The sequence below is a fragment of the Mugil cephalus genome, chromosome 4, assembly GCF_022458985.1.
Source record: "Mugil cephalus isolate CIBA_MC_2020 chromosome 4, CIBA_Mcephalus_1.1, whole genome shotgun sequence".
NCBI lineage: Eukaryota > Metazoa > Chordata > Actinopteri > Mugiliformes > Mugilidae > Mugil > Mugil cephalus.
In genome coordinates, this window is record NC_061773.1 from 1,193,422 (window position 1) to 1,210,824 (window position 17,403).

The 17,403-nt window shown below is 40.5% G+C and overlaps 2 protein-coding genes across 2 annotated transcripts; one reads left to right on the forward strand and one right to left on the reverse strand.

Moving 5' to 3' along the window:
• Positions 1-4,660: 4,660 nt before the first annotated feature.
• endou (endonuclease, polyU-specific) lies at positions 4,661-10,505 on the reverse strand. Its single transcript, XM_047583230.1, has 10 exons — positions 10,370-10,505; positions 10,128-10,250; positions 9,915-10,037; positions 9,721-9,843; positions 5,948-6,125; positions 5,645-5,850; positions 5,429-5,542; positions 5,233-5,339; positions 5,005-5,147; positions 4,661-4,922 (listed from the first exon to the last, which is right to left on the reverse strand). The coding sequence occupies exons 1-10, from the start codon at positions 10,425-10,427 to the stop codon at positions 4,808-4,810; spliced, it is 1,290 nt and encodes a 429-aa protein (XP_047439186.1). The 5' UTR covers positions 10,428-10,505; the 3' UTR covers positions 4,661-4,807.
• A 1,964-nt stretch (positions 10,506-12,469) lies between these two features.
• Positions 12,470-16,878, forward strand: tsfm (Ts translation elongation factor, mitochondrial). Its single transcript, XM_047583656.1, has 6 exons — positions 12,470-12,612; positions 12,897-13,049; positions 13,140-13,268; positions 13,367-13,489; positions 14,140-14,221; positions 16,318-16,878. The coding sequence occupies exons 1-6, from the start codon at positions 12,565-12,567 to the stop codon at positions 16,710-16,712; spliced, it is 930 nt and encodes a 309-aa protein (XP_047439612.1). The 5' UTR covers positions 12,470-12,564; the 3' UTR covers positions 16,713-16,878.
• The last annotated feature ends 525 nt before the right edge of the window (positions 16,879-17,403 follow it).

The following is a 17,403-nucleotide window of genomic DNA, read 5'->3' on the forward strand; positions in this document are numbered from 1 at the left end:
TACAGCACCTGTTCACCACAAATCATTCAAGTTATGGTGGATGAATAAATAACAAAAATTAAAAAGGAGAAATACTGTCAGTTGTTTAAAAGACCAGAGTATAGAATCTATCGCCATCTATCTGTGAAGTTGCAACCAACTGAATCACCCTCATCAAGGAACATCGTGGCCAGGCTTAGGGAATAACGGATTACATGTAATCAGGATACAAAAAAGACATTAAATGTGTTCCAGTACAGGGAAAAAACATGGTAATCAGATTACCAGTATATTTGATACAAAAGGGGGTTACTGGGCCAGATAACATTTTTCAAATCAAATATGTGACAAGCAGCTGACACAACAGTGTCACACGCAATGCGACACTTTATGACACAAATTAGAACAACAACCATCCACACCATCCATGACCGTGGATCATGGCAGTGGGTGTATGATCATAACATGATGTGTCCACACTGCCCACCGATCATCAGCCTGGAACCGTTGATAAAACTGTATTGACCGGGTGGAAACTTGAACTTTTGAGTTCATTCTAAGTTAAGTTATGCCATTCGCAAACTGCAAAGAAAAAATGCAAAGTGCAAAAATGCAAAGAAAATGCAATCTTCGACTCTAAAGTTAAAGAAACATTTACAGGTATGAAAACAAACGGTATGTTTTGTATGTCTTGTATGTTTTACATTCTTGCTTGCGCTCTACTGTACTTCATTTTACCTGCTCTACTGTAAATTATAAACAGGTCTTCTTGAGTAGGTTTGGAGGGGAAAACAAGTCATGTCTTCAGTGATAGTGGCAAAGTTTCTGCCAGAAAGTGCTATTGGCACAACGCAATTAAGGCTAACTGCTTCTATGTGCAAAGGAAATGAGTTTCAGCAGACAATCATGTTTGACACACCTGTAATTGAAGTCCACAGCTATGTATTTCATGTCACAGGCAATTCAATGACATGTAGGTAACTCTGAAGCGTATTGTAATACCCTACACACGACTTTCAAATAACGTTTTTTTTTTTTTTTTACATCTAATTATAACAATAATAATTACTAATATTGTCATTAAAATAATTAATATCCACGTTATAGTCTATGGCATACTCCTTACTTACTCCTCTGGTTTTAATTTTCTTTTTCTTCCACCTTTTTTCTTAAAATTCAATGGATACCAGATTTGTTAAAAAATAATACAGGTTCTTCCAGTCTGTGTTCAACTAAAACAGCATTTCCTGGAGTGTAAAAAGAGATTTTCTATAATAAATACACTCAGCTAACGACATATCTTCTGTACGCTCTTGCCTTTATTTGCATATTTGGGAATGAAACAATCCAAAAGTAACTGATAGTGATCAGGTATATTACTTTTATAGTGTGATACTCGGAGTAAGTTACTGATTACATTTTAATGGGTAACTTGTAATTATACTGGATTACAGTAACCTTCCCAAGCCTGATCGTGGCATACATGTAGTTGTCACTTATGAGCACCGCTTGCAACTACTGGACACACTGTGAACGCTCTAGAGTCAGTGTTTAGTTGGTTTCTTCTGGGCTACTCCAGAAAGATGGTGACACACCATGGGGGGCTCAGTGAAACAGGACATGATCCCTGTGTAGACATGAAGACCTCATTCTAATAATCTAAGGCAACAAAAAGACTCATATAATAACAGGTAATTATACACTCATGAAAACATAATTATTAGTATTATATCCGATAATATCCATACTATCTACTTTCACCCCATAGCAATGACACATCTTGATGGCAGCAGCCATCCCCAGCAGGATGCAGCCTGACAAAGACACACACACACAAAAACGTTTTCGGAAAAAGACAAAAATCATGAAGAACAGCACAAGGTGTTGACCTGGCCTCCAAATTTACTACATCCCAAACTAATCACGCATGTGTGGATGATCCATAGAGCCAACTTCAGCTCCACCCAGGGTCACAGGGGAAGTGGTATCAACACAACTTGAATCTTGAGTCTTATGTTAATTTGATCAATATAAATCTGGCCCTTTAATCCAAAAATGAACAAGTAATTTAGGTGAGATTATAAAAAAGAATTCTTCTTTTAATGTTGTGTCCTTACAACCACAACACGAAGGACAACTCAGAGGTCCTGTCAACACTCATCCTTTCTGGGATCAGATGTGATATACAGCACCACAGGCTCTAACAGAGCGGCCCACCGTAGCTTTATCTGCTAACCCAAACTACTATATGTGCTTCTCCCTCCCTTTTCAAAATCCCAAGACGACCATCATTTTCACGACCATCTTGCCCACTGCTTCTCCCCCTGTGTCTTTCTCTGCCCTATTCCACACCTGTGATGGGAAAAACAGAGCAGGGCCTCTTGCATCCCCAGAGTGGATCTAGCAAGGGAATATGAGAGCCGAGGTCCCGTGTCCCCACTGCATATGCTCACAACACAGTTTGTAACAACGGAATGGACATCATTTGACACCATATTCTTCTTTTAGATTAACAAATCTTATTTTGTTTTAAGCTCAAGCTCACAGAGTGATGATTCTCCACAAGTAGCTGTGATCTTTATGTTCCACAAGTAGCGTTCAAGTGTGATACTTTATGTGTGCCATGAGGTTCCCTGGTTGGGACTGGCCACACATGATGGGGTCCTGCTGCAGATGGTCTTAGTCTGTGGCTCAGATGGTTATCTATTCTCCACTGGGTACCCACTCGGAGGATAGTCACTTCCTCGTCATTTCTAGATATGTTTAGACTGGAGTTTAGTTTATTATAATACAAAAAAGAAGGACGGATAAAACTTCACTTCAGTAAACACACAAACATGACCTTCCTCTGAATCCCCAGTGTTACTGCGTGTGACAGTGGGGGAAAGAGGGTTTCGTCCATCTGTCATACTGGAAGTCCTCAGAGAGAAGCCAGCCCTACGGTGTGAACAGTATGTCATTGCGTGTGTGTTCATGTTGAAGAGGATAGACTGTATATGCAGCAATCAAAAAGTTCTACATTCAATTGTCGCAGTTTCTGACAGTCAGCAGCACGCCTAAGGTCATGTCAGCGGACTGAGAACATACCCCTCACCCCACATATGTCTGCATCCACTTCAAAATCTGTGTTGTTAGAAACAGTGCTGACAAAGCGGTCATCAAATTGTTTGGAAAGCTTACAAAAAAAACACAGGAGAATGAACGTTCCTCTATATTTCATGGTCTCCCATCAACTTTAGAAATGGCCGGCATCTAAGCCAAACTTGAACCTCCCTCCAGCCCAGCACCGACCCTAGGGAGACAGGGGTGATGTTGACCATGTGTCCTTCTGCTAACCATCTCAATGATGGACCCCACTATTGGGTAAAATAGACACCCCCTCCTCTGCTTGAACCCCTAAACCCCCTTAACCCTTTCCTAAACCCTCTGTTGGCCCCCCCGTTGTGCGTGCTCATTGGCTGACCGCCTTCAGGCGTCCCTTTTCCACGGGCCCATTGTCTGGCCCCATAAGCAGCTTTGTTTCTGCATGTGCAGCTGGGATAGCCCGCTCAGCCATTAGCCACAACACGCTAAAGGGAGAGCGGGATAATATAATTACAAAACAAAAGTCAGGTGGCTCACGAGATCTGCACATTTGGGGGAGATGCGAGGACACGCTGGCGGGTGGCCAGCTATAATTTGATTATGAAGTTGTGTGAGTGACAAAAGAAACAATTGAATCTTTTTTTCCTTTTATTTGCCCCACCGTGATTTAATTTGATTCCATTGGGGATTTTAAAAGAGAGTTGTGTGAAAAGAGAGAAGATTTACTCTTCTAATTTCTAGAGTCACCAGCTCAGAAAATGCAATATTCTCTGACAAAATAGCAGGAGAAATTCTTCCCTGAGCTAACTTTATTGTCATGTTGCTGCAACATTTTAACTGCATGTGAGGCCTAAATCTGATGAATTGCTGAGGGCTAGAGTTTCCCTTCAAACTGACTGGTTCTGTGCTCTTGTTTTGCATGAATGCACACAGACCGGCGGACAATGGGATCAGTGGCAGATCCATCTCCTGTAATACTTTCTTTAAACAGGGCAGCAAGTGTGTCCCCCTGTTCTGTCGTCCGACCAGAATTTATCCTGTTAGTCACCCTAGATGAGTGAAAGAGTAAAATCAACCCCCATCCCAGCTGGACACACACACACATACACACACACAAGGATGCACCCATTCACACAGGCACACACACACTTAACCCCACACTGGGGAGTTACGCACATGCACAGCTTTATGGACAGCTGATAAGAACAGGTTTAGCTGGTGGTTACTGTTCAGAGCAGGTCAAGCAGAACTAGATCTGTTAGTGTTTTTTGTTCCTGTAGTTCATGCAGCAAAAGACTGCATTTAGTTTTTTTTTTTGTTGTTGTTGTTGTTTTGTTTTGTTGTTACATAAGACAATAAGCAATTGTGTCAAGTGTGCACATGCTCTTACGACTGAAGGGTTAGAGTCTGCATTGTGTCCGCTCAGGGTGTATAAAAACGCCCATTTTTGTTGCCCCATTAGGCACAGCTTGATTGTGCAACCCAGAGAGCATCACATTCTCATGCTCTATGCAACTGCTCAGAAACGTTTCTCTGCAGATAAATCAGCTTTCTGGTTTACTCTTTCATTTATCATTAGAAAAAAAAATAGATTTGCTGCATTTGTTGCATGGCTTTATTATGGTTGGTAGGGAACGAGTGTTACATTTATGTCACCTTATAACTTTTAAATTAATTTGGGAATATCATTTCTTTTACATTTCGATGTCAACTTGCTCAATGTTTAGTGAATATTTTCAAATTCTTAAGGGGTGGCAGGATAAGCAGAGGCAATGAACTTTTTTCCACCATCGTAGAAAGAGTTCTCCCAGGTGTACGTCTGGATGCTGAGCTCCTTCCCTCCAAGGCTCAGATAACACCTGAAGATCAGGGAAATCAGAACATACATAAATCAGATAAAAAGAAAAAAGAAAAGAAAAACAACCCAAAAGGTTTACAGACCGTTTTCCCGGACGAGTGATGTAGCAGAGGCTGTAGATGGCCAAGTCAAACTCAGGGCTGCTGCCAATGACTGCAGAGCCGACCTGCTTGAAATAGCCTTCCCACATGAACTGCATCCCCAACACATCAGGATAAGATGTCCACTGAAGGCAAAAGAAAGACAATGAAGGCAGTTCTGCACATATTACAAGATGAATCAACGTATTAGTGTTTGTTGTGGATGGTTACAGGCCCATTGAAGCTGTGGCTGTAGTAGTTCAGCTGTCCACTTTTCTCAAGAAGATAAAACTGGATCCAATTGTGGAAACCGGACACCTTCCCTCCCTTGATCTCTCCTGTTAGAGAACGTATAGCCCAGAAATAAGAAAAAAAATAAAATTGCAAGTTCGTGTTGTGTTTAAATAGAAACTTGCTCCGTCCAAACCTGCGAAGATGTGTTCAAAGCCACTGGAGTCCATCTTGCCATTGTAGCGAGAGTACAGGCCAAACCACATCATTTTCAGATCTTGAATGAACTCTGCCTCTGATGCATAATAGCCTTTAAATAAAGAATAATATCTGTTGAAAAGTGGAACTCGACCTGTATTTGAGTGATGCTGAGAATAGGTCTAGATAAGCTGGTACACATGGACCAGGTTACCCTTGTTGTTGAGGAAAGCGTACAGCTCCCTGCCCAACTCAGTGTTGGACATAGTCTCTTTGAGGAATGTATCCTGCTCAGCCAGCTGTTGAGAGGTGAAGCTCTCCGTCTGTCCAGTCATCCTCTGGTAGTTATCCAGCACAGCCAGCAGAGCAGCATAGGTAGGCTTGGTGAAGAGAGTTTCCTCATCCAAGTAACGGAACAAGCTGAAGGTACAAACACAGAAAAGTATGTGAACACATCCAGAACAAGAAGAATGACAGTGAGTGAGTGAATGCAGTTCTGATGAAATTATCTTCTCACGGTTTGGAAGAGAGATCTGTCTGGGAGCTGGTCTGGGAGCTGGTCACCAGTGACTGAGAGTCAATGATCAGCTGTGAGGATGAAGCCTTGTTTGAGTCCAGAGCATACAGCGTCTCAGACAGAGCCTTGATTTCAGAGTCAGAGACCCCTTGGGTGACGCTTCCCCCGCCACCTGTACCTGTGTAACACAGAAACACACATAATGTCTCATATTTCTGTCAATAATAATTAGTAAGTAATTAATGTGTTTTTGTTGTTGATGGAAAATAGATATGTACATGCTCGTAGTTACAGGTGAGTATTATTTTTGATTTATGCTGATTTATTCTTAGACTTAGACAGACTTTAATGATCCACAAGGGACATTAATTGGTCAAAGTAGCTTAGTTGTTACAAAGCAAATGAGCTGTTATACAGCTGGATAGAGCATGGTATAAAAGAAGTTGTGTAGCGTTCACTGTGGGAGAGGAGCTGAATCAGTCTGCTCCTCTGTCCTGCTAGTGTTTTGGATGGGATGGATTGCTCCATAACAAAGAGCAGTTTATCCCTCCTGTCTGTCGCTGAGACAAACACCTCCACCTACCTACCCATCACATGTATCTGTTGAGCCTACTGATGTCTTTGTCTTTGCTGGTACCATTCCCCCAGCAAACCTCAGCAGCAAACCTCAGTAAAGTACAGGACACATGCTACAACAGACTGGTAGAAAGACTCTAGTAACTCGTTGCACACATCGAAAGACACAAGCTTCCTGAGAAAGTAGAGTTTGCTCAGGCCCTTCTTCTACACAGCATCACTGTTGTCCCTCCAGTCCAGTCTGTTGTTCATGTGGACTCCCGGGTACTTGTAGCTGTCCACTACTTCCACCTCCAGGCCCTGGATGGTGATGGGCTCCACTGGTGTCCTCTTCCTCCTGAAGCCAACGACCAGCTCCTTGGTCTTGTCCATGTTCAGGAGTAGGTTTACCTGGAACAACTCCACAAAGTCTACAGTCAGTGTCCTTTACTCCATCTCCATTCCATCTCTGATACACCCTACCACTACAGAGTCATTAGAGAACTGCAGGTGGTAGGACCCAGAGCTGTATCAGAAATCAGAGGTGTAAAGAGTGAACAGATATAGAGATAGGGCAGTCCCCTGTGGTGCCCCCACATTACTGACAACAGTATCTGACGGGGAGTCCCCCAGCTGCATAAACTGGGCCCTGTCAGACAAGTAATCAGCAATCCAGGAGACAGTGGAGGAGCTGACACCCATCTTGAGCAACTTCTCACTTATCAGAAAGGACTGAATGGTGTAAAAAGCACTGGAGAAATCAAAGAACATGATCCTCACAGTGCCGATCCCACCATCCACGTGAGAGTGAGCTCACTGCAGCAGGTAGATTACAGCATCATCCACACCAACATGAGACTGATATGCAATCCGAAGAGGGTCCAAGACAGAGGCTACCAGGGTCTCAGCTGAGCCAGGACGAGTATCTCCAGAACCTTCATGACGTGTGACGTCAGTGCAACCGGTCTGAAATTGGTGAGGCCAGATGCTTCTTTGGCACCAGTACTATACAAACTGTTGTTCATAGTACCAGCATCCTTTCCAGGTTAAACAGGAAGTGCAAGATGTTTACATGGTCTGGGCCTACTGACTTGCCTTGCTTGACTTTCTCCAGCTGTGTTCTCATCTGAACAGGTGTCATAGACATAGGGTTGGTTTCCTCAGTGGGGGTGGGAGTTTGGGGTAGAGTAGAGGTGATAGGAAGGAAGGGGCAGAAGAGGATCCAGTGCTGAATCTATTAAAAAGAGATTTCAGTTCATATCTGGGCCTCCTGCTGCTTGGCTGGTGTTGTTCTGTTGGAGCTTGGCCTCCAGCTTCCTCCTGTAGGCATCCTTACACTCAGTTTCCACTGCATCCTCTTCAACTCACCCCTATCTCCAGATCTGAAGGCCTGCTTCTTCTTGTCCAGCAGATACTTCAGCTGGCTGGTGATCTTCTTGTTGTTATTTTGTCTAGCATGGTTTAGAGGAAAATAATATTCCTCTACATTTATGAAACGACTGTTATTTACTGACTAATTCTAAATTTTAAGCTAAAAACACAAACCAGTTTTAAGAAATATATAGGTGTTAAAAAATATCTGGCTTCCATCTTTACCAATCATGCTATTCAAAATGCTGTTTACATCAGTATGTAGATGTTATAAAATGTCGATATGAGTATGTCAAGTTTGTACTTGTACTCCAGTTAAGAATGGTTAAACAAATGTGGCTAAACAGTGACACCCACTGGTCATTTAAAAAACAACCTACAGTTTGACCAAGAGAGGCTGGCAAACAGTTACTTTTCACAACTAAATATGCCACAACGTAAGAATACTAATAAGCAGACATTGTTCCAAAAACAAAAACAAAACACTTTTTAAATAATACACAAGTGAATTTAAAAAAAAAAAAAAAAAAAAAGTGCTTGAATCAGTACTCACTGCAGAATATTTGCACTCTCATAGATTATTATGTACTTAGGGTAGTGGTGCTAACTTAAGGGTCAGGCCCCTCCAGAGGGTCACCACATAATTCAGGGAAATAAGCTGTAAAGTGTTTTTGAAGGATCTTAAATAAATAAAAATAAAAATTTACAGGTTCATATTTTGTTCTGCTTTTATCAGCATACATCTCTTTAAAAACTTCAGCCCTGATCATTTTGAGGATAACCAGTTAGATTTTTTTGAAAATGAAAATTTGAATTCCAAACTTTGTGAAGAGAGAGACTTTCTTATAGAAAATAATGTCATATGCTCTCACGCAACCATAATAATAGCCAAATACAGAGAGATAATTTGACAATAATATGCATAATGATACACATGAGGATTAATTGGAGTAGCCTAGAAGAATTAAGAGTGAGTTAAGATCCACAGATCTTTGGATAAAAACTCAAAATGTTTGCGTACCGCAGCCTGGTGCTAAACTCTGTCATGTCCTAAGAGCATAACAGATATCTTGTAAATAAAATAAAAATCACAAATAACTAGTTGTCAAATCATCTAGTAAAAACTGTACTTTTCCTGCTGACACTCAGTGTATAAAGCCACATAGACTAGAAAGTACTCATGCTTCAAAACTGTATTTAATGGCGACAGCGTAGCTATTTTAAAAAAAAAAATTTAACCCTATAAAAAATTTAAATAATAATAACATATCCAAGGTTGTAATAATCCTACACGAAAAATCCACTTTGCAATCAGATTATTAAAATGATATCAATATTTGTGATGTCATCACAACACGCTAGAATTAATTAAGCATTTGGTATTCATGATTAGTACTGAATCAAATGATTTATGTAAAAAAAGGAAGGAGGAGGAAAAACATATTAACATGCTATTTTACAGCATTTTTGAAGAGAACACTTTTGACCTGTTATGGTACCAACACAACTATTTTAAAACAGGATATAATGGTTAAATAATTGTATTTGTAGATTAAATTGGACTTAACTGTCAAAATGCTAAATAAACTAAGTAGTTTTCATGAAATACAGTTCAGCAGCAAAGCACTCAATGTTTACTTTTGCTTGGATTTGTTTGCTTGGATTCTGTTGTGTGAAAGTGACCAGGTGTTGTAAACATGTGAGACATAACACACACAGAAGCTGAGCAACAAACCTGTGTGGCACGTGAGACAGGGTCAGTCACGGGTGACAAAGTCTTACTGCTACATCAAAAGAAATATGTAATCTATAATAATATTTAGAAACAAAGGCAAACTAAGTCTTACCGCTACACAGGCTTGTGTAGTCGGTGCAGCAGTTATTGTACTGGGAGCACAAGGTGTTGCAGTGGCACAAGTTCTGAGAGTTGTAAGCCTCACCACATCTGCCTTGACAAGAATAGGCTCCACCTAGAAGAAAAAGAAAGAAATATGCAATCCATAATAGTATAATATAGAGACAAAAGCAAACAAAGTCTTACCGTCACAGAGGTCTGTGTAGTCGCTGCAGCAGTTATTGTGCTGGGAACACAAGCTGTTGCAGTGGCACGGGTTCTGAGAGTTGTAAGCCTCATCACACCTGCCTTTACAAGACAAAGCTGCCTCTGAAAAAAAAGAATAGAAATGAATATAAGTATTTAGAGTTTTCACAATAGAAATGTGTTTTGGCAGCACTGCAACACAGGAGCACTTGCCCTTGCACATTTCAGCGTAGTCTAAACAGCAGTCTCCGTAGCGCTCACATGCCGGGTTACACTGACAGGTGTAACTGGCGTCTGTTCCATAACCACAGCGACCCAGACATGAGTCCAGGGCGTCTGTAAACCAGCAGAATCTCAGTCAAACAGCACTGCATCAATATCTGATTTCATGTTACATGGTTGTAGTAAAGATTTAAAGCTCGTAAAAATTATAATAAAGCAGAAAACTCTCTTACTGATGAATCCCCGAGAGAACAGGGTCACACAAAGTACAAGGACAGCAGGCACCTTCATCTTGGCGCAGCAGCAACCTGAAAACAAGGTGATCACCCTGTTATCAGGGCCTCCCTTTTATAGCAGCCTTACCATGACCAATCCAACTGTCATGTAAACCCAGCCCATTAATCATAATGTCTCTCCCTTAGCCATAATTCTTGTGGATTACACATTTAGTTGTTGTACTTGTTTTATTTATGCAAGCTTTAGGTTAGGTATGGCATGTCGGAGAATTTGTCCTCGAACAAAGCTGCCACTTTTGAAAGGTGTGCTTAAAGAATTAAAAAGAAAGCCTATCTCTTCTCTGTGAAACTGCACACCTGCTTTGATGTATTAAAATAAGACTGTATCAAGTTATAAACAGCGATAACAGGTTCAGGGATTTAGCAGTTTGGTTTAAAAAAAAATATTCAGAGTTCAGTAATTTAAAAGTAAAATGGCTTACTGCACATTGCATGGATTCCTCACACAATACACAATAAAATGTATTTAAAGTACAGTTGTTCATCTTTTAGGACCCTTTTCTATTTCTCCCCCCAGAATGACCAGATGCTATTTTTCACAGGGTTTATGCGATATGACCTGGAATACCTGGAGATTATCACGTGGTTCACTATCTCTAATCATGTTGAGGTCACGAGCTCACATGCTCCTGTGGAACTGCAAACACTGTATATAAAAAATAAAATTATTTGAAGTTGAATTCCTGCTGTTTTAAGAAGAGGAGGTGTTGAGCTTTTGAAAGCTCAGAATAACAAGAAAAAAACAGAAGAGAGGAGGAGAACAGCAAAGAAAAAATATTGCCAACCTTTACGTTCCTGGAGTATACACCCTAATTAACTTTAACTTCAAGTTCAGGAACTGACACACCCGAAGACAAAAGGCCGAGTCAGAGCAAAACAGCCATTGTCACTGCAGATCAGTGAGGAATGCAAACATTGACCAACCCATGACTCAATGCAGGAGAGCCAGCACTGGTCTTAGCAGTCAATTGAAAGACTAATGGTCAACTCTTGGCCAGAGAGGAGTAAAAATGAAAAATCCATCTCTTATTAGAGGAGGTGGGCTAGGACACCAGTTGTCAGTGAGTTTTAACACAAGTTACACCCCCAATAACTATTAGAGTCTGGAGGTTCTGGCCTTTAAACAACTCTAAACCACTGCAACCACTCTGTGGAAAAAAAAAAAAAAAAAACAGGACAACACGCAAGTTAATCTGAACAACTTCCTGTAATTGCATGTGCCTTGCAGTGGCATGCAAAAGTTTGGGCACCCCTGGTCAAAATTTGAAATGACGAAGTTACAGATGATACATTCCATTTCAGTGTTAAACAAAATCTTGTTTGTTGTCATCTTCTACATTTTAAAAATAACAGGAAAGGGAAAAAAAGGCCACAGCAGCTGCAACATTCGGATAGCAGGGTCAGAATTTATAAACAACATGAAAGCATGGATCCATCCTGTCTTCTATCAACGGTTCAGGCTGGTGGAGGTGGCGTAATGGTGTGGGGGATATTTTCTTGGCACACTTTGGGTATTGCTGCTGACCATGTCCATCCCTTTATGACCACAGTGTACCATCTTCTGACGGCTACTTCCAGCAGGATAATGCACCCTGACACAAAGCTCATATCATCTCAAACTGGTTTCTTGAACATGACAGTGAGTTCACTTTACTAAAATGACCTCCAGAGTCACCAGATCTCAATCCAACAGAGCACCTTTGGGATGTGGTGGAACGGGAAATTCGCATCATAGATGTGCAGCCGACAAATCTGCAGCAACTGCATGTGTTGCTATCATGTCAATATGGACCAAAATCTCTAAGGAATGTTTCCAACACCTTGTTGAAAGTATGCCACAGTGAATTAAGGAAGTTCTGAAGGCAAAAGGCGGTCCAACCTTTTACTACCAAGGTGTACCTAATAAAGGGGCTGGTGAGTGTAAGTACAGTATATGTGTATAAGTGTATGAACTGCTTTAATTTTTGACAGTTAATTGGATGCAGTTACCCTCCTCTACAATAGGGGGCGATGAGTTGCAATAAAAAAACTTCGCGGAAACATTTCAGTCCCTCTGCGGCTTCCTTCCACAGCGTGGATTTCAATGACATTCTGAGCTTTCATAAGACAACTCTATTCTCCAAACCTTAAAGATGTCATTAGCCCTTTTATTCAGAACGGTTACAAGAGAGTTTGCAAAGGTGAGCAAAAATATAAAAAAAATATATATTTATCTGAAGACTGAGCTGTCGTTAGCTGGTTTAAGTATGAGCCGTTAGCTTTCCTACTGTCTGCTATATGAACCAACCTTCATGGGCCAGTTTCAATTCATTACATTTGGCTCTTCCTTCTTAGTTCATGTTTATACTTCTGTATATGGCCGTAGGAAATACGTTTGCATATTTGGGTTGAAGTGCCTCTTAATTGTAGAGGGATTTCTTCTGCGGTTGTTGAAGTTAAAGTGTTCATCATCTATGATCCTCAGGTCAACATTTCCCAGCATGCACAGTCAATACACATAGGATGTGAACTCCTGGCAGCAGAGAAAGCCCTCCTGATCAAACTGCGGAAAAGCACCGGCTACACTTTCATCAACTGCAAGAAAGCCCTGGAGAAGTTTGACAATGACATAGCACAGGTAAATGGTCTCTATCAGCAGACAGGTGTGGTTTTACTCTGTAGTTGTAGATTTTGGGGACTTATAATTGCCTGTTTGCCAAAATTTAAGGCAGAGACCTGGCTAAATGAACAGGCCCAGAAGGAGGGCTGGAGCAAAGCAAACAAGCTGGAGGGTCGCAAAGCCAAGGAAGGTCTGATCGGCCTGTTTGTAGGAGATAAAGTGGCAGTGATGGTGGAGGTAAGGTCATAGCTGCAAGGATTTCCTCATCAGCTGGCGATCTGTTAATCTGTCTCCTGTTTGTTGGCATTCACTGACATCTGTATTCTTTGATGCAGGTAAACTGTGAGACGGACTTTGTTGCTCGCAATGAGAACTTCCAGCAGCTGGTTAAGGATGTGACATTTGCTACTTTGGCCCACCATCGGAGTAAAACTCAAAGCCAGACAGGATATGTGAAGGTAAAGATGCACTTGGAGAACAGAATTAGAATGAGTGAAAGCAATATTAAGGTTTAATAGTGTGGGAAGATCTTTTCTATTCCAGCAAGGTTACTTCAGTCTCTATTCTTGTAGACCACACCGCAAGTTATTTTGATGATTATGTGCGTGCAGTGTTCATACAACTGCATGTGAAAAGTTGTTGTTGTGATTCTTTTATGGTGGAAAGTTTTTTTATTTGCACTTCTAAGTAAATCTTTCAAACATAATATTTGCAAATTAAGTGCAAAACATAAATGTAAAATCTCTTTTTTTCTATTTATTTTTTGTGAAGTGCAGTGAGGAATTAAAAATTCAGTTGCAGTGAAATATGGAGCATATGGAGTGAACTGCTGTTGTTGGCAGATCAAAACTGGTTTGAAAGTGCTTCATATATTTCTCATTGATTATTTGTTCTATGCATTATTAAACAATTAAATTGAAACTAAAATGTCCTTATACATCTTTGCAACTGCATTCAATTAGAACATTTCAAACCATTATTTTCATGTTCTGCTGGTGGGATTGTAAAAATCTGTGCTATGAGTTGCTTTCTTTTTGCTCGAATGAAACACACTCATTGATACTGTATTGTTTTCCCAAGCTTGTTAACATGCTAACTTTGTTTTCAGAGCGTCCTGGCAGGTGATGATTTAAACAAACTCAGTGTTGGTGAAGGAACATCTCTAGCTGACCAGGTGGCTCTCACAATAGGTCAGTAAAAAAAAAAAATACAGTTTTTTTCCATTACAGTTGTGAATTTCAGAAAGATTTAAATAGTTCATTAATACATGAAAAGTTGTACTGCAATCAATCATTATGCACCTGCTGGAATAAAACATCCTGCACAGAAGAGCAGGTACGTCCACATAAAGTTTATCTGCTGTGAGTTGACCTAAGTGCTTATTCTGACATACGTAAAGATAATGCCTCACAACTTGTTGATCAGACTGAAGACATATGAAGACAGAGTTTTGTTTCTTTGCATTTTCAGTCTTTAGTGGCTTAAAGTATCTATACTTGGTAGCCTTGTAAAGCCACTCGTAGTGAAAAAAAAAAACATTAAGCATTATTGCAGTTTCAGGTCATCACGGTTATGGTTCACTGTCAACAGTCAGATATTTGTTGGTACATGTTGGCAGAGTTGGACACATTTAGTTGGGTCAAAATACATCAAATAAATGATAATATCTTCTGTATGTGCTGCTTGTATCAATGGAAAAACAGTTTTTTTTATCAAAGTTGATAAAGTCATAAATATTGATGTGTTATAATGAGAAAAGCATGAAATATATAATATGAACCATAAATGCTGATTTTCTACATGGATCTCACAGATTGGACATGAAGAAATTGGTATGTTTCGTGTTGATTAAGATTAGATAAGATATGCCTTTATTCATCCCATAATGCAGACATTCTCATTGTTAACAGCAATAAAAATAAGAATAGAAAAAAATAGGAAAGATATATTACAAAAAAGGCACTATTCAAGTAAGATATAAAAATAGGTATGCTTATATACAGTACTGTGCAAAAGGCAGGTGTGGGGGAAAATGCTTTTAACTTAGAATGCTTTCAAAAATATAAATAATGATTGTTTATTTTTATCAACTGACAAAATGCAAAGTGAGCGAACAAGACGTCCAGCAGTGCCATCAGCTCAGTAGCACTGATCTACTGTCCAGAGAAGTCTGGCCAGAAATGGTCTTTAATGGAAGAGTTACAGCCAAAAATCCATCCCTCTGACATGGAATCAAGGCCAAGAGACTCAACTATGTAGAAAACATAGGAACTGGGGTGAAGAAAAATAGCAGCTGGTGCTCCGGACCGATGACTCAAAATTTGAAATATTTGCTTGTAGCATAAGGCAGTTGAGTGTCTGAAGGCAACGGTGAAGCATGGTGGAGGTTAATGGAAAGTTTGGGGCTGCATTTCTGCAAATGGCATTGGGGTTTGGTCAGGATTAATGGTGTTGTCAATGCTGAGAAATACATGTATACTTTATAGGTTTCAACGAGGCCAAAAAGTCATGCAGAGCTATTTAATGTTTGAATAATCAACCTTAAAGGCAACACCTGGTCAACAAGAAACACCTGTCAGTCACATGCTCACTTGAAAAATGGGTGGGTTCAGACAAAGGGTGGTATGTGCCGAGTTGTTTAACACATCAAGATGTAAATACCAGGAAATAAAAGCTGACATTCTGAACTCTTGTCTCATACTCATCCTTTGATCTTAAACCCAAATGTCTTCAGTGAACAAAAAAAACAAGGGAATTTGCGGTGCTGTTCCAATACTTTTGGAGGGGACTGTATCCATCATGCAATACCATTAGGGAGGCGTATGATTGGCCCATATTTATTCTGTGGCATGTCAAAGACCCCAAACATACAGCCAAGGACATTAAGAACTATCTTGAGCGTAAAGAAGAGCAAGAACTCCTGGTGGGGATGGCATGGCCCCCAACAGAGCCCTGATCTCAACATCATGGAGTGTGTCTGGGATTACATGAAGAGACAGAAGGATTTGAAGAAGCCTACATCCACAGAAGATCTGTGGTTAGTTCTCCAAGATGTTTGGAACAACCTACCAGCTGATTTCCTTCAAAAACTGTGTGCAAGTGTACCTAGAGGAATTGATGATGAACACCAAATATTGATGTGAATTAGATTTGTCTTTTGTTTGCTCACTTTGCATTTTGTCAGTTGATAAAAATAAACAATTATTATTTATATTTTTGAAAGCACACACACATTAACCGTTGGAAGGATGTAGACCAGGTTAAAGGTTTCTTCTTTCTTCTTCAGGTCGCCTTGGTGAGAACATGTCAGTGAAGCGGGCAGTGACAGTGGGGGTCCCTGCTGATTGGCACATCGGCTCATACATACATGGCGGCGTGAGCGGCCAAACTGAGGTTGCCATGGGCCGGTATGGCGCCCTGGTCGTATTTCAAGGTGGAAAGGAGGGAGAGCAGGATACATTAGGCCGTAAACTGGGACAGCACATAGTGGGAGAGGCCCCTCTGTTTCTGGGCAATATGGACGACCTATCCTGTGGTGAAAGTGAGACGCGCCTGCTGCCTCAGACGTTCCTTGCAGACCCCAGCAGGACTGTGGCACAGTTCCTCAGGGGTCAACAGGCTAGAGTGCTTGACTTTGTCCGATTTCAGTGTGGCGAGTCAGTGAGTGAAGAGGCACACTAAAGGGACGGGAAATCATTCATCCAGTACAATTTAAGTCCTTATTCGTTGAAATGAAAAGAGTCATTTATTATCTAAAGTTAAGACAGCATCTTCATGAATTTGAAAAAACGGCATTGGTGCCTGATGAAATTACAGATTCACCAATAAAAAATATTGTCAAATGCTTTTCTCAGTCTGTGCTCATTTACAAATACTATATGAATACTAGACAAGAGACGTCTACATGGTAGCAAACTGGATTGTGCCAAGAAACTGTCGTGGTCTTTATACACATGTACTTACCTATGAGACTAACTTTCAATAGATTATTATCTCTACAGTTTATCTTCACAAACATTCTCACTAGAAAATATCAGATTTGATGGAAAATATAACGTTAATATGGATGGCTCATTCTTAGAAAACAATAGAATATCCTTTATTGTCATTGCAGAACTCAGGTTGTACAGTGCAACAAGATTTTGTTTACAGCTCTGCAGGATGCTTCGGTAAAAACAGTACTCAAAAGGTAAAATAAACAGTACTAAACTGTGTAACTGTATGATATGATACTGTGACAGGAGGCTATTTGGCTATGTGGAACTACAGAGTAGGTGTGCGTGTTATTTTGAGCCCTGAAGCTGCAGTTTCACCCCTGCACCCCTGCAAAAATGCCAGAAATGCCGCTGGTGAAATAGAGGCCTGTGATTGG

Coding starts and splice junctions, on each gene's coding strand:
- tsfm (XM_047583656.1), top strand. CDS start 12,565: ATGTCATTAGCCCTTTTATTCAGAACGGTTACAAGAGAGTTTGCAAAG. Junction 13,050..13,139: donor TTGACAATGACATAGCACAG/GTAAATGGTCTC, acceptor CCAAAATTTAAG/GCAGAGACCTGGCTAAATGA. Junction 13,490..14,139: donor GCCAGACAGGATATGTGAAG/GTAAAGATGCAC, acceptor CTTTGTTTTCAG/AGCGTCCTGGCAGGTGATGA.
- endou (XM_047583230.1), bottom strand. CDS start 10,427: ATGAAGGTGCCTGCTGTCCTTGTACTTTGTGTGACCCTGTTCTCTCGG. Junction 10,038..10,127: donor CTACGCTGAAATGTGCAAGG/GCAAGTGCTCCT, acceptor CTTTTTTTTCAG/AGGCAGCTTTGTCTTGTAAA. Junction 5,148..5,232: donor GCCACAGCTTCAATGGGCCT/GTAACCATCCAC, acceptor TTTTGCCTTCAG/TGGACATCTTATCCTGATGT.